This window comes from Puccinia triticina, chromosome 2A (assembly GCF_026914185.1).
Source record: "Puccinia triticina chromosome 2A, complete sequence".
In the NCBI taxonomy this organism is placed as follows: Eukaryota; Fungi; Basidiomycota; class Pucciniomycetes; order Pucciniales; family Pucciniaceae; genus Puccinia; species Puccinia triticina.
Window position 1 is genome coordinate 6,872,621 of NC_070559.1, and position 15,607 is coordinate 6,888,227.

Consider the following 15,607-nt stretch of genomic DNA (forward strand, 5'->3'; position numbering starts at 1 on the left):
ACATATCTGCTTATTGAAGGACTTCCTGTCAATCTGGGAACTCAGATTTTGTGGGGAAATCTGGGCTCAATCATCCCAAATCCTAGATCTGCCTAGATTTCCCTGTGAAATCTGGGAAAATCTGGGTTTCCAGATTGGCGGGAAGTCCTCCATTACACTCCCAAAATTTTGGGGACGGTCAAACGTAGCCTTATGTGATGTCACACACTTACCTAATGGGACCGGCTAAATGCACACCAAATGTATGGTGTGCCAGTGAGGTATATTGGCGTGAAATTAAGTCCACACCAGCGCCAGGGTCTTCCTGTCAGACTACACCAATTGAGTGGTGTAGCTGCACTACAAACATTATGTAATTTACATGCATGTATAGCGGTTCAATGTCATGGTAAAGCGGTTCAACATATAGCGGTGGCGTTTTTTTTGAGTACTACAAATGAAAATTATTGAATTGAAAAAGAATTTGACTTGGTATTGATCAAAATTTATAGCTCATTAAGCACACAATGCATCTTTTAAAATTTGCCATTAGCAGGATTTTGCCTCATTATCTGGAATATAAGTTGGTTTGCATCAGTGTGTAATGCCACAATCAGTGAGTAGAGTGTTTTTCAATGAAGAAAAATTGGGGACCATTTTATTTACAGTTGCAGCATTTTTCCACACCAATGTGCATGCTTGCAGCCTAAATAGCGGGATTTTCACCTGTTTTTGCAGTTTTGCGCCAGTGTGTAATGCCACAATCAGTGAGAAGAGTGTTTATTAATATGGCATATTATTCAATGGAGATTATTTTGGAACCATTCAATTTACAGTTGTGGCATTTTTCCACCCCAATGTGCATGCTTGCAGCCTAAATAGCAGGATTTTCACTTGTTTTTGCTATTTTCCACCAGTGTGTAATGCCACAATCAGTGATTGGAGTACTTATTATGCAAGAGTATTCAATTGAGAAAATTTGGGCACCATTTGATTTACAGTTGCGGCATTTTTCCACCCCAATGTGCATGCTTGCAGCCTAAATAGCAGGATTTTCACCTGTTTTTGCTGTTTTGTACCAGTGTGTAATGCCACAATCAGTGAGAAGAGTATTTATTATGGAAGATTATTCAATGGAGAATATTTCGGCACCATTCAATTTAAATTTGCACCCTTTTTCCACACCAATATTGTGCATTCTCCCAGCCTAAATAGCAAGACTTTCACCTGTTTTTGCTGTTTTGCACCAGTGTGTAATGCCACAATTGGTGAGAAGAGTATTTATTATGGAAGATTATTCAATGGAGAACATTTGGGCACCATTTGATTCACAGTTGTGGAACTTGTCCACCCCAATGTGCATGCTCTAAGCTACTTCCATTCCAGATGATGAGGGAAAATGCTACTAATGGGCCATTTTCAAAGGTGCATTTTGACATGAAGATGTAACATTGAAACTATACAAATTCAATTGCTTCTTCAATTCAACAATACAATCTGCATTAATTTAAAAAAATGCAACCACTATATATACCATGACTTTGAACTGCTATACATGCATGTAAAGTACATAATGTTGCGAGATTTTGAGGCAAAACTAGATTGTACATTTCAGCAAGAGAAAAAGGAAAGAAAAGGAAAACAGAGGAAAGAAGAAATGTACCTAGAGGATCGGATAGAGCAACATAGACAACAGTAATGACAAGAAGATAACAGAAAAACAAAAAAAACTGGAACAAGAGACTAAATAAATAAGACATTCAGTAGATAGAAAACAGGGAGATGAAAAAGGGACTGAGCACAAGGAGGAGGAGAGGAGAGGGGTAGTCACCACTAATCTTGATTCCTGAAACTGGTGATCCCGCAACAGCGACTACAGAGATTGAAGATTGATTGATCTTTCTGTTGTTTGCTGAGTGTGCTTGGGTACTTATTGGTTCCAAGCGGGATGAGGAGAACAAAGGCGTGTGAGCAGAGGCAAACTTTGATTTGTGGCTGGCTGTGCAGATGTGCAGAGGAGAGCGCACAGCGGAGAGCGCGAGTTCTTTCCTGAGATTCTGACAAATGTTTGTAGTGGTGTGCTCCTGAATCTATGGACAACGCCCGCCTCCTGTTACACTCCCGGCAACTAGACATGAGGAGGAATTTTTGACAGAAAGGCCACTGGGGCAAAATTAGACAAAAAAAGCCCCTCTTGGCTGGAAATTGAACCCGAGACCTATATAGTCAGTTTTTCTTTGGGGCAGGCTTTAGGCACGCCAAAAAATTCTGAGATGCACGCCAATAGCCACCGCAGACCGGCCATTGAGGGGAGGAGGGCTGGTTTTGGCGTGGCGGGGTGTTCACTCCATACCACCTGGAGTGCAGGGTTGCGCACTCCAAATGGGGGCTGGTTTTGGAGTGAACCATCCTGTTGTGCACTCCAAATGGGGGCTGGTTTTGGAGTGAACCATCCTGCACTCCAAAAATCTTGGAGTGGTCAGGAGTGCACGCCTTTTTTGGTGTGCATCTGGGAATATTTTGGCGTGCCTAAAGCCTGCCCCTTTTCTTTCCAGGCAAGCCGCAAATATACCAACTACATTAGGAACATCTGGGAAAAAGAAACCAATTTAGATATGTATTCAATGATTTACATGAGGAGCATTTTGCAAAAAAAATGTCCCCCGGATACGTGTTACATGAGGCAGCTTGGTAGGGGCTCTCTGGGGTCCTGGTGTTCCTGGAAAGAAAAACCAAATATTCAGGGTCTTGGGTTCAATTCCCAACTAAAAAGGCTTTCCAATTTTCCTCTTGTAAGAAGTATACAAGTCCTGCTGGGCCTTTCTCCCAAAAAACCCGGAATTAATAGAATTATAAGGCAGCTTGTTCAGGGCTTTCTGGGGTCCTGGTGGGCCTTGCTGCATCCAGTAGCATCCACCAAAAATACCCTCCAAAATCCGGCTCTGATGCCAAGACAAGAGCTATAGAAACCCCAGTCGTCATTGTATCACGGCCACTCAATTGTGTCGGCGTCTGAGAAGGGTGATGAGATGAAGGAAGACACATGGAGTCAATGTGGCGCACATGCGTGATGTGCTGTGATGTGGGTCGTGTAAATTTGGCAAGACACAACGAAAAAACATGGTCAATATGGGGATCGAACCCATGACCTTGGCATGTACTACCCAGGCAGCAAGCCCGGGTATTAGTACCACGCTCTACCGACTAAGCTAATCGACCCGTGCGAATCAAGCGCAGAACAAGGAATTCGACCCATCTGCCAGGGATTTTCATACCTGACAGCTCTGCTGTCGATGACTCCGAATCTCAATCGAATCCACTCTTTTCCTCTGAACTGGGCAAAGCAAGACACAGGGGCACGGCAGTGGCGAAGCTGGACACCATTAGGTTATAAATGAATGACATTGTGCATTGGGCTTGTGGTAGCATAGGCAAGGGGAGAAGGAGGACAGAAGTGGATGGGAGTGGTGGCGGTAGACAGACAAGACACAGAGGTGATGACAACGCAACTCATCTTCTCAGGGGGCGGACAACTGAGAAGGGAGAAGGAAACACACGAGAGTGGCTCGACTGGATGGACAACGTATAGCGTCTACTCGATATTGATGAAAGACAAACACATGAGAAACGGCAGAGTGGAAGGGGGCCACAAGCTGATCGACTCGTTCTTCGAGGTCTTCACAAGGAGATAGATGGATACTGGACAGGATTAATCAAGGAAAATTATGAGCAGGAGGAAGAAAAGTGGCCGAACGAGTGTGATCCAAAGTTATCGAGCAAACTGGTAAGAATCGGGGAGCTGATCTTCGAAATCCAGGGTGCGCTTCAGACCAGCAAGAGGAGGACGAGAGAGGTTCGGGAAAAATGAATGTTTGTTTGACGGCTATGCTGGTTGATTGGTTGGGCATATGATCGTGAGCTCGAGTAGAGGGGGCAAGTTACTGATGAGACGTTCGGGATATGAGGGTCTTGGAGGTAGCGGAAAAGGATAGTGATCGGGGAAGAGGGGTTGACTTGGTAGGAGGTGGAAATTCCGGTGAAGGGGCCGCTAGGGAGGGAGTGAGGTGGAGTTTGGGGTAGATTGCCGTCATGCAATGAGGGCGCTGCTGGTCGATAGAAAGTGGGGTGGTGCCTTGAAAGAGGGGTGAACCAGGGCATCGTTAGGGAGTGACATATTTTAGGATTTGTTTTTCGAGTCTTCGAACATTCGGATAGTATTGTACACTGGTCGGTTATACTGAGGGTTCTTCGGCTTCGAGGCTGACCTTTGAAAATAGAATAGCGTAACTTGAACAGCAGGAGAGACGGACGTGATGAGGGGGAAAAGAAATAAGTGGTTTGGAGATGGTAATGGAATAAACTTGCTAATCACAGAGCAAAAAAAGAAAGAAAATATTGGCTGAGTGGTTAGACGAGCACCATATTTTGGCGGGATAAGTATATAATCATGACTCTAGAAAACCCAAGTAGGACGAGGTAGAAAGATCGAACTATTAATGCATATTGTGACAACTGTTGAACTTGATCGCAAAAATGCAAAATGACGACGATGTACGGCTCGAGTGCTGAAAGAGCTGGAAAAGATAATAATAGGAATCGGACAGTCAGTCAATGGCTCAACGGCCGAGGAAATAAATCATCTTGGAAAAAGGTAGGGCGGAATTTACTGTAGAAACTATCCCCTGACAAAGGAATAGAATTATCAAGCTGCCGGAGCGATCCCGCTCGGCGCTCGATGAGCCCCGCCACCCCTGCCTCGATGTGGACCACCACTACCTCCTCGAGTTGACTTATGGTTAACACGTGAACTATTTGGCGGCGGGGCCCCGTTGGCATATTCGGTGGGTGTCGCATGAGATAATGAGTCTATAGGGGCAGCTTTTTGGAAGGTGAGCTGCTGAGGCGGTAGAGTGGGTTTATCATGCGGTTGTGGGACGTGAGATTGGTCCGAAGGTTGCTGGTTGGTCTGACGTCCGTTACGATGAGCCTGGTTTGATTGCTGATGCTGATGACCGGCTTGGTTGGCATTTGAAGAAGGTGCCGATGAGCTTCCGTGTGTGGGTGTGCTCGAAGGGGTGTCTTCAATCCCCGGTGCGACATAGAGGGCTTTGTCGATCACGGCGGGTATTGGCTGGATCTCAGTTCCAAGCTCCTGTTCTATACGATACAGATCAAAGCGATTCTCGTATGTGATCTGAAAGAAGATACTCGGGTCAGTGGTAATCAATCTCCAGTAACAGCAGTCTGCCAACTTACCAAGTTGATCGCTATCCCACGATGTCCAAATCTTCCCGATCGACCGATACGATGTAGGTATGTCTCAGCATTTTTGGGGAAATCGAAGTTGATTACGACATTGACCGCCTGAATATCGATACCTCTTGTGAGGAGATCTGAAGAAAACAAAAAGGGTGCGAGTCAAAGTCCGTAATACGTATTCAAAAGTGACTGTAGAAGATAGACTTACCGGAGCATACGAGGTTACGACAAACCCCATTTCGGAAGTCATGGAAAACCCGATTACGGTGCTGCTGGAGCATTTTGGCGTGTGAGTAGAAACAAGAATAGCCAATGTCCGTGATTTTACGAGCAAGAAGTTCGACTCGATTGGTCGAGTTACAGAAGATGATGGCTTGATTGATTTGCAACTAGGAAGCAAACCAGACGACTTAGTACTGAGGTTTAACACTACCAACTCGAACGGAGTAAAAGCGGATTTACTTTGGAGAAAAGCGTGTTGAGACAATGCACTTTTTGGCGCTCTTCCAGGAAGGCGTAGTATTGAGTGACACCTTGAAGTGTGAGTTCTTCCATCAAGTTAATTTCGTAAGGCTTGATCATGTGCTTGTCCTACAAGAAGTGATGCAGTTTGAGAGTGAGAATCAAGACCAGCAGCTGTTGAAAGCGAATCCCAATCACCTTAAAATCTTTGACAATCATCGGGAAAGTAGCTGAGAAGAGCATGACTTGGCGCTCTTTGTGCAAAAATGATAACAGCTGCTCGATAACAACTGTGAATTCGGGGCTGAGGAGCTTGTCAGCTTCGTCCATTACAAACGTCTTGCATTGACTGAGATCAGCAACACCCTTGCTGGCGAGGTCGAGAATTCGCCCGGGGGTGCCGACAACAACATGGACAGCCTCTTGTAGACGGAGGATGTCGTCTTTTAGAGTGGTGCCACCTGTCGTGACCATGATTTGGATACCGGTGTGCTTTCCCAGGGTTTTGCATACCTGTGATGTTTGGAGAGCTAATTCGCGGGTAGGTACAAGAATGAGAGCTTGAATTCGATTGATTCGGACGTTTGTTTTTTCGAGAGTAGGAATCACGAATGCACCGGTCTTGCCCGTTCCGTTCTGAGACAGGCGCCAAGGCAAAAAATCAGTGATTTTGTTGTGACCAAGGAAAACAGGGAGCAAATCACTTTGGCTCGGGCCAGGATATCCCGTCCAGCAAGGGCAATCGGGATGGCTTCTTCTTGAATCGGTGAAGGTTTCTCGAAACCGGCTTCGAAGATGCCCATTCTGTGAAACGGTCAGCCGCCGTCAGTCAAGTTGAATAACAGGAACCAGTTCTGTAATAGCCCAACGCACAATAGATCACGGCGGAGATAAAGATCTTCGAATTCGATGCCCTTCGTCTTGGTGACATCCTGAAAAACACAGTTTCCGGTTTCAGTCTTACAGAAGCTAATCACACGTAACGCTGGGCCCAAGGAGTCAAAAACAAACTTCTGTTTGAGGACGAAGATCTTTCTGAGGTAGGCTTAATTTTGATTTCCAATCTGGATCACTGAAAGGGGGAAAACTGACTCAGGAATGATCGAGGCGCAAAGATGAAGAGATTCTGAAGAAGACTTACAGCGACAGATCAGATGCTGATGAGCTTGAGGCAGCCATGGGATTTGCGAGATGCTAGTCTTGGGGGGAGTGCTGAGGCGGCGATGGGTGTGAGCAGGACGTGAATGGATTATGGTCGAAGAGGGGTGAGATAAGGTGAAGGTTATCTCGTGATGGAAGGTGAGCAGGGAGGCGAGTAGGGTGCAAGTGAGATCGGACGAGGTGGCGATGCAGTGGACTACTCGGGGGTTGATTTGACCACAGGGTTCGGGGGCAGTCGAGCGATTGGGGCGTTGGACTGTATTGAAGAAAAACGCATGCGGATGATCAGTTTAAAGACCCCAAGATGTTTAATGTGTAGGGAAAGCGCTGGTATCAAGAAAAGAAGGTATTCTTGATTGAAGGAGCATGCTGGAGTGAGAGCCCATGAGAGCGATCATACAATATGAAGTGCTTGAGTGCAGAGGGGAGAGTGTGCGGGGCCTGCAGAAGCTTGGCCGACGAGATGCACGGCCAGTCAGGTTGCTGTTGGGTGGAAGTGATCGAGTGATGTGGAATGCGATAGGCAGGGCACCCGAGTCACTGGACAAACTCCAGGTAAGAGGATCTCTGGGGGTAGGGGATGATACTGGAAAGTGTTGGGCAGGGTGAAGGTAGGCTGACAAGGAGGGGGATCGGAAAGGAGGGGGTGAAGAGAGGGAAGGAAGGATGATCGAGGGGGTGAAGGATGACGGCTGGAGAGGGGTCTGTGGATGACGATGTGCTGATTGAAGCTCATGGCCCCAGAATTGGATGACGACTTGTGCATATTTACATACCACTCTGCTTAGACACCGGCTAATTGGTCTGATGGGGACCACTTTATTGGCAGAACTGTGGCTTCCTGGAGAGCTCAAACGGTGGATTTATGTGAATGACAAGGAAGATCAAGGGACGGTCATGGGTGAGTGATGAGGATGTGGAAGCGAGGTGGGGTGAGGATCAGAGAGAGAGTGGATAGGAGGGGCTGATTGGCTCGATCGATGGCAGCGCAAGGCTGAGTTTTGGCAATTAAATAGATAAATAAATATTTAAATACTAGGTTGATGTTTGAGGGATGCGGGGAAGGAGGGGGCTCGGGATGATGGGATCGGAGGAGAGGGTGGGCAAGAGCGGGAGGGGTCGGAGGATAGAAGGATGGACAGCTACTAGTTTTTTACGGTCGATCGGCGAGACTTACGTGGAGGGGTGCAGGCTGGGGGAGGGTTGCTTGGATGGTGGTGGTGGTGCTGAGTCGATGGGCTTGAGGAGTGTGGTGGGCTCTGGAAGCGAGGGTTTTATGCTCCGGTGGGGTCGGCGGGTGAAGCGCACCTTCTTCGATGGGCGAGTGAGTGGGTTGGCTTGGAGGGTTTGTCGGGGGAGCGCAGAGAGTGGTGATGGTGGGTGCTGTCTGAGTGGTGATGGCGGTGAGTTTTAGCTGGGGATGGATGATGGATGGATGACGCAGCTGGTTGTTTCGAGACCCTGAACGCAGGACGAGGGAACGAAGGTCTTCGTGGATGGCAAACCAAAGGAAACAAAAAAAAAAACTCAAATCGGAGAACAAAACCACGGCTAAAACAAACGACACTTTTAAGCACAAAAGTGTGTGAGGCTTAGGTAAGCCCGCCTCAAGTAACGGGTTCAATGTCATGAAGGAAGACGATGGGAATCCCCTGAGATTGTTGTCAGACGTCCAGAAACATGACAGAATCAAGAGTGATACCATATCTTCACGCTGTAGCCATGGCACAAGTCTCAAAGGTTACACATACGACCACTCTTATGACTCTCTGCAAAAATTACAGTCCAATCTACGTACTACAAATCTCATAAAGGCTTCACAACGGATGTTGACTGTCAACTGACTTGAATTAATCCCATAACCAAACTGGCTTGACTTGATAATATCGATGATGATTGCTCTGCAGATTAAGTCCTCTAGACGGTTTAACGGAAGCAACATCACTTTATGTAATATTAACACTGGTTTCAATCAGCTTTTTCCAAAGTACATAGATACCTCTAACTTGACACAAGTCCCCCCTGGTGGGAGGCTCGCTGTGGCTGGCCGCGAAGCGGCCCCTCCCGCAGGGAGGGACTTGTGCACAAAGTCAAAATTTTGGCTGAGAAAGAAATCACCAATGGCTGGAGGAAAAATACTTAGCATCACCCAGCCTCCCCCTCAGCTCCTGTGGACCTGCCCCAGAGCCAAATTACACTTCTCAATCTCAGCTTTCAAATGGCACTGGTCTCATCTCCCCAATCCTTATCATTTTTGCTGTACTAATGTTTTAAAAATGAAAAAACACAAAGAAATGTAAACCAAGGAATTACAACCATCATGCCTTGTGGATATTGGATTCACAAGCCTGCAGATATCTGAAGATCCTACACCCGTGGCCATCCAATTGTTGCAGATAGGATATTCAATTGTGCATATTATCAGAAAATCCAAAACTGGATCTTCAGTGCAATGGAATATCCTCCAGGATTCCTTTGACCTCCAAAACGGATTCCTTCAATCAGTTTTGGAGTTTATGGCTCAAAAACTTGGGGGAGGGTGCCCATCAGTACTGCCAAGAAAACTGTCTATTCAGTTTTTCTTGTACATATTTTGGTGAATTTTAAATTGTGTTTTTGTGTTTTTAGGATTGAAAATCCTTCCTTTGTCTGCCAGCCTACAGACATTATTCATAAGCCTCTCCTACGGAGAGCCCTCCGGGCGGGGTCCCCCGGACCCTCCGTTCGAGAGGCTTAGTTAAGCTAGTAGATACCTCAACAAAGCATGAGTACATAATTATGATAACATGACAATTGCTTGTAAAGAAGAGATATTCAAAGTTATATAGGTGGGGCAATTTATATAAATATATATATATATAGTTTCAGCTATCTTTCAGAGGGTAGAACTGGAACAAGTAAATTACATAATTCTGTAATGTTGGTTTTAAATATCTAGACAAATAATAGGGGTTATATGCTGTTGTATGGTAAACACGGAAAGGGTTTGATTTCAAGTGAACAGAAACTGCAACAATGGGTCAGCTGTGACATCCTGCCAATCAGTGGCCATGCTATGTACTTAGTTTAAAGGGATCCAGTCTGTTTTTCTCTGTCTTTGACTGTGCTACTTTGGAACAGAAGCAAGATACTAGTATTATAATGCTTGAGTTGGCATGATAAATCCAGTATGTGGCTGCTGCTGGTGCTAGAAATTATATACAGTTGGGAAAGGAAGCCAAGTGAAATAACTTTACAAGCTTTTACAAGGTGTCCAAACATTGCATCACACCAATTCAACCAAGAATCAAAGGATACAATCACTGTGTACTCAAACAATGAACCAGCATAATTGTTCAATCATTGATAAAACAAATCAGGATGGTATTGAACTTCAAACACTCCAAAATTTTGCCCATTTTATAGATTCCTTAAATGTACCTCAATATTCACAATCATTCTTGAAAGTTGCCTAACAAAACTACATGAATATATAAACTCCAATGGGATGTAATCCTGTTCTTGCATACAGCAGTTACACCCCAGAGTATTTTAGCCAAACTAGCAAGTTAATTAAGGCCCCTTTTGTCAGATATTGCAAGTGTAATAGTTTTTGGTGGACATTCTGTGCTATAAATCATCAAGTCCACCAAAAACTCATTGGTTGTCACCAGAATCTATTCTACTTCCATATATCACTGACAAATGGAGCCTAAACCAATCAATTTTCCAATTACCCCAGCCGGGGTTCTTCCTGCAGACTATCCTGACAATCGCTGACTTGGCCGCCCTCAGGAAAATAATTTACAAATTCTGCATACATGGTGACCAGGGAAAATAAACAAAAAAATGGTTGGCCAATCAGTGTTTTTTTCTTCCAAAAATGTAGCTTGTTGAGATTCGAGATGGTCATTTTGCATCCATCGGCAGGTACCCGCAACCCTTCAGCAGGTACCTGTGTACACTTGCAGGCACCCATCGCTGGTTATACAGACCTACTTCCTTGAAATTTTACCAAAATGGAACACCCCTCACCCGCCATGGGTACCTGCAAGGGCACCGGCTGAAGGGTGGCACTCAGGTACCCGCCTATGGGTGCAAAATGGACATCTCTTGTTGAGATATGATGATACCAATCAATTAAAAAAATTGATAGTAATGAGAAAATGTTCCTAGAGGCTCGTGTATCAAGGAACTAAATCAAGGTGTGGATTGATATTCATTTTTTCCCAGATAGCTCCCTGGTGTCTCCCAAGAATGATATGGCTTCAGAACTCTAGCATACCGCAGGAATAGGCCTTCCCCGACCATTTGAGCATTCCCAAGCATAATTCTCTCACATGGAGCCACTCATGTTTGAGAAATCGCCGGTGCCCACCGCAATTCATAGCTTATAATTTGATGCGGTATTCCGCTTAGTACACTCCTCTCAAGCTTTCAAAAGATAAACTTAATTTTATAAAAAATAGGCTAGCTAAGCCAGGCTCTTCATTCGTCTTTCTGTGGAGCTTGGGAGAGGTCGAGCACCGGCTTGCCGTCTCTCAAAATTGGAAACCTTCCCGTCGGTTCTGCAACCCCTCCGGACTAGATTTAGTCCGAGTAAAACTAGATTTCCCGGTGGTGCTAGGATACAGCTCTCCTAAAAATCTGGTTTTACTCAGACTAAATCTGGTTCTTCAGGGGCTGCAGAGCCGACGAGAAGTCGACCATTCCCATGGGCAAGCACCCCATCTTTCGGGCCGTAGCACTACTTTAAGTGAAAGGGGTTTTTTTTTCAAAGAATTCCTCCCCGTGGGAAAAATATGTAATAATTGATACTGTTGGAGGAGAATATGAAATTGATAAAATAGTATTACAAAAACTGCCGATGGCTTTAGTCTCTTCTTAACTGTTTTTAAATATCAAGTAAATTCAATTTTGAAGGGACGAAAATGGTACAGATATGGGCTATTTATGAACAAGCTATTGCACAAAACAACGTAGTTGGACGTGTCTCTAATGTGATTGGGAATACTTTGCTGATCAAGGTTTAGAATCTCCTTTCTGAGCTCCTTTAGGATTCCCTTTAGGAGTTACTTTAAGTGTTTCTTTAGGAGCTGGAAGGCCGACGACGATGGGTCTGACAGGTATGGGGCCTGCTACTTCGCCTTGTTTGCAGAAGCCCGGCCTGAGTGAGTTTATTTGTGATGCACATTCAGCACAATAAGCCGCCTAAATTCAAATATAGATTATAAAAGTGTCAGAGTTTGTTCAGATTGTGTACTTTTTTGTGATGGTTGGGTGATGCCGTTTTTTGATCATCTGCGAAAGCAATGACTGTGCACTCACCTTAGGAGCTGAAAAGAATGGCCGCTTGTTGGCAGCCTGTTTATTCATATGACCTTCTAATTTAGGATCACAAAATTCCAATGCGTCGATGTTTGGGCAGGCTTCAGTCCTGGAATAAAACCAGTCCCAAATTGAAGGATGGATGGATGATTAAAAAACAAAACAAAAAAGTGAAGAATTATTTATCAAGTGACATACCTTATAGTCTTGTAGGTAGTGAGTATAGAGTAAAAAGCCCCAGCGTCCGGGTATTTATCTTTCATTTCGGTAGCACAGCCGGTGGTCAATTTTGCAGCGGCAGAGGCAAGGGCCTTGTCACTGCATTCGGTAGCTGCACACATGGTCTTCAACCAATCCTAAGAAACAGCGCCAGAACGGAAAAAATTATTCATGATTGTCACTGTGGGTTCTAAGAAGAAGGTTGGAAGAAGACAGGACTACTGACCTTGATTGGGGTAGACACTGAATCCCTGGCCAAGCGGATTTTGACCATCCCGAGGAGGTCCGCGCAATCACCCACATCCTCAGTCATTGAGGCGGCAGCTGCGTGACAAGTTGCGGAGAGCTCGCCGCGATTGGAGGCCAAGCTTGCAGCCACGGTCTTCTCCATTGCCGACGACGGATTCGTCACGGTGCCGCCTTTGTTCGTCACATCCAAGGCATTCGTCGTCGCGCCAATAACCGTCCTCACCCAGATGCTCACCATGAGCACTGACATCAAGTCGCGTAAGAAAACCATTTTTATGCAATAGAAGAAGTTGAAAATCGATGCTAGATTGTGATGAGATGAGACTTGTTGCTGTTATACACACAGGCTAATGAAAAGAGTTACTTATTTTATACAAGCTGAACGATGCGGAGGTGTTCCGGATGGTAAGAGGTTGGTGTAATATACTGGGGTGAGGGAACATGCCTCTTTTATAGTAGACTATGGACAGTCTCTCATAAAGCAAGAAACGCCGGATGAGAACCAAGGGTTGGGTGAGCGCGATGAGATTATGGGCATCGTGGCTATGCCCTTTGTGCAGGCGCGGACGACAGAGACCCTGCTTTGACGGAATATATTAGGCTTGGCCCTTGGGGCAAGAGACGGCATGGTTACTTGTGTTCTTCTTGACGGGACGAAAGCACCTTGCCGAACGACGACCTCCGACGACTTCAGCTCTCGGCTTCAAGCTTCGGCTAGGCGTTGGTGTTCAATTGCGAGGCTTGGCTACCACGGAAGTTTCAGACCGCATCTTGGGGTCGCGCCAGCCCATGCAGCGAACTTTTGTCAGTCCCTCTTCTGAGGGGCGGGCAGGGGCCCCTTGCGCGAACGCGTGAAGCGCGAGCCGAAGGAGGGACAGAGACCCTGCGGGGCCCTCCTCCAGAGAGCCTTTGTTAAAAGTTCGCCCATGCAGAGCTGTCCGATTCCAGGGACTTCAGAGATCACCCTACCATTTTTTGTTCCCTTGGCGTGCTCTGCTCAAAGATCATGAAAATTATCACATAACCAATGCCAATGCATTGGCCAAACCGAACTGTAATTGACCGGTGGCACCTGAGATTGAGAATGAGCAACATAGAGCAGATCGACTTTTCTGCCGCGAACCAAAAAAAAAAAAAACCCCTACACGCGTCGACACCCCAAAAACCCACCAACCCCCTACTAACATCAGAAAAGTTCTTTCCCCCCCCCCATCCCCTTGGGCAGCTCATGCTTCCCACTCACCGCCCCCCCGACCCCATTCGACTGTCCGGCGCGCCTCTCGCGGACCACTCGGACATGATGGAAGATTTGGAGGCCCGCCTTCCTCCCCGCCCGATCAACATGCCCCCCGCGTCTAGTCTTCACATCTTGCTTACCAAGACGTTTGGCGTACGTGACGAAAACGGCTCGGTCACGCTCGATGCCAGACTCGCGGACTTGGTGCTGGAACTCTCGGAGAATAACGAACGATTGGTCCAACGATTGGAGTCCACCGTCGACCAGCTCAACGCCAAGGTCGATGCCAAGATCGACCCTATCATGAAGAAGATGGCCGAGTTTGAAAAGCTCTTCGAGACTGGTCCCAAGCCGGCGGCTCCTGTGGCCAAATCTTTCGCGTCTGCGGCCTCCGCAGGCCTTACTGGTTCAATCCACGCGCCGAACACGCGTCCTCCACCCGCCCAGACCATTGCCTCACTCAAGCCGAAACGGGTAATCATACACTCGAATCCGGCAAACACCACCCTCAAGGACGTGCCCAAGTGCGCGCTAGTCCAGAGAGCCAATGAGGCGCTAGTCAAACTCGATGCCAAAGTCGATGGAGAATACGTGGCCATTCGCGGCGCCAGCATGCTGCCGTTGGGGGATGTGTCGTTCTACACCAACAACCGAGCCCACCAAAAGTGGCTGATGACCAACAAACAAAAGTGGTCGAAGGAAGTGCATTCGGACTTAGAGGCCACCCCGAGTACATACTCTGTGATGGCGCACGGTGTCCCTAAATCTTTTGACATCAGTAACCCGGCCAATGTGAGCTTGCTCGCCTCCGAGAACAGCTTCCAAGCTTCGGACCTGTCGCGTGTTCAATGGATGGGTTCCAATGAACCGTCGGCCAAGAAGGCAGGGTCCATTGTCCTGTCGTTCGTCAACAAGGATCTGGCCCGCCGCGTTGAGCAGTCGGGTATCTTTTTGAATTTTGATTTCCACCGAACTGAACGTTTCAAGCCCCGACCTCCTCAGTGCTTCAAATGCTTGCGAATGGGACACTTCGGCAAGTGGTGCCGTGAAGATGCCCTCCGCGCGAAATGCGCGGGCAAACACCCAACAAATGAGTGCCCCGACGGCATCGGAGGAGTCAAGACCTGTGTGCTTTGCACTGCCGGCCTCAAGAACAAGATCGTTGGCGTCACCGGCGTTGATCATACTCCCTTCAGCTTAACTTGTCCCTATAAGAAGGGATGGTTCGACAAAAAACCCCTACCTTCTCAATGATATATACAACCAACGTAACTCGCGACTACACTCAACACCAACCGCAGCATCCCTCTCAAGTCTCCCCGCCAGATTCTCCTTCTCACATTGCCTCCGCCAATGCCCTTCTTCATGACTTCAACGCTTCTTCCCCCTCTCAAAACATCAACCCCGACGCCTTCTCTCTGCTCAATTTGAATTGCCACGTCTCACAATCAGTCACGCTAAGTCTTTTGAACTTGTCTTTTTCTTTTGATGTTTTACTGCTTCAGGAACCTTGGATCAACTCATTTGATCTCTGCCCGCCTCAACATGCAGCTTTGCGCTCATATGTCGCTTATGAACATGTGCCCAGGTGCTGGAACAAAAGACATAAGACTGTTATCTATATACAGCGGTCGATCCCCTCGGAGTCAATAAGGCTACTCGAGGGGGGTTCCCAGACTTTTGTTGGGGTGGAAGTGAAACATCCCTCCGGGAAGGTCTTTCGGCTCCTGAACA

General features: G+C 46.7%; 4 protein-coding genes across 4 annotated transcripts; all 4 read right to left on the reverse strand.

Moving 5' to 3' along the window:
* Positions 1-3,804: 3,804 nt before the first annotated feature.
* PtA15_2A730 (uncharacterized protein) lies at positions 3,805-4,137 on the reverse strand (the record flags this gene model as incomplete). The annotated part of the gene is made up of 1 exon (XM_053166781.1): positions 3,805-4,137. One exon carries the CDS (start codon positions 4,135-4,137, stop codon positions 3,805-3,807), a length of 333 nt encoding a protein of 110 aa, XP_053017968.1.
* Positions 4,138-4,681: 544 nt separating this feature from the next.
* On the reverse strand, positions 4,682-6,879 carry PtA15_2A731 (uncharacterized protein; the record flags this gene model as incomplete). Its single annotated transcript, XM_053166782.1, has 9 exons — positions 4,682-5,173; positions 5,236-5,372; positions 5,447-5,627; positions 5,701-5,829; positions 5,899-6,336; positions 6,405-6,504; positions 6,574-6,632; positions 6,712-6,772; positions 6,842-6,879. The coding sequence occupies 9 exons, from the start codon at positions 6,877-6,879 to the stop codon at positions 4,682-4,684; spliced, it is 1,635 nt and encodes a 544-aa protein (XP_053017969.1).
* A 178-nt stretch (positions 6,880-7,057) lies between these two features.
* On the reverse strand, positions 7,058-10,663 carry PtA15_2A732 (uncharacterized protein; the record flags this gene model as incomplete). Its single annotated transcript, XM_053166783.1, has 3 exons — positions 7,058-7,117; positions 8,039-8,248; positions 10,622-10,663. The coding sequence occupies 3 exons, from the start codon at positions 10,661-10,663 to the stop codon at positions 7,058-7,060; spliced, it is 312 nt and encodes a 103-aa protein (XP_053017970.1).
* Positions 10,664-11,862: 1,199 nt separating this feature from the next.
* Positions 11,863-12,907, reverse strand: PtA15_2A733 (uncharacterized protein; the record flags this gene model as incomplete). The annotated part of the gene is made up of 4 exons (XM_053166784.1): positions 11,863-12,051; positions 12,169-12,277; positions 12,367-12,524; positions 12,614-12,907. 4 exons carry the CDS (start codon positions 12,905-12,907, stop codon positions 11,863-11,865), a joined length of 750 nt encoding a protein of 249 aa, XP_053017971.1.
* Positions 12,908-15,607: the final 2,700 nt, after the last annotated feature.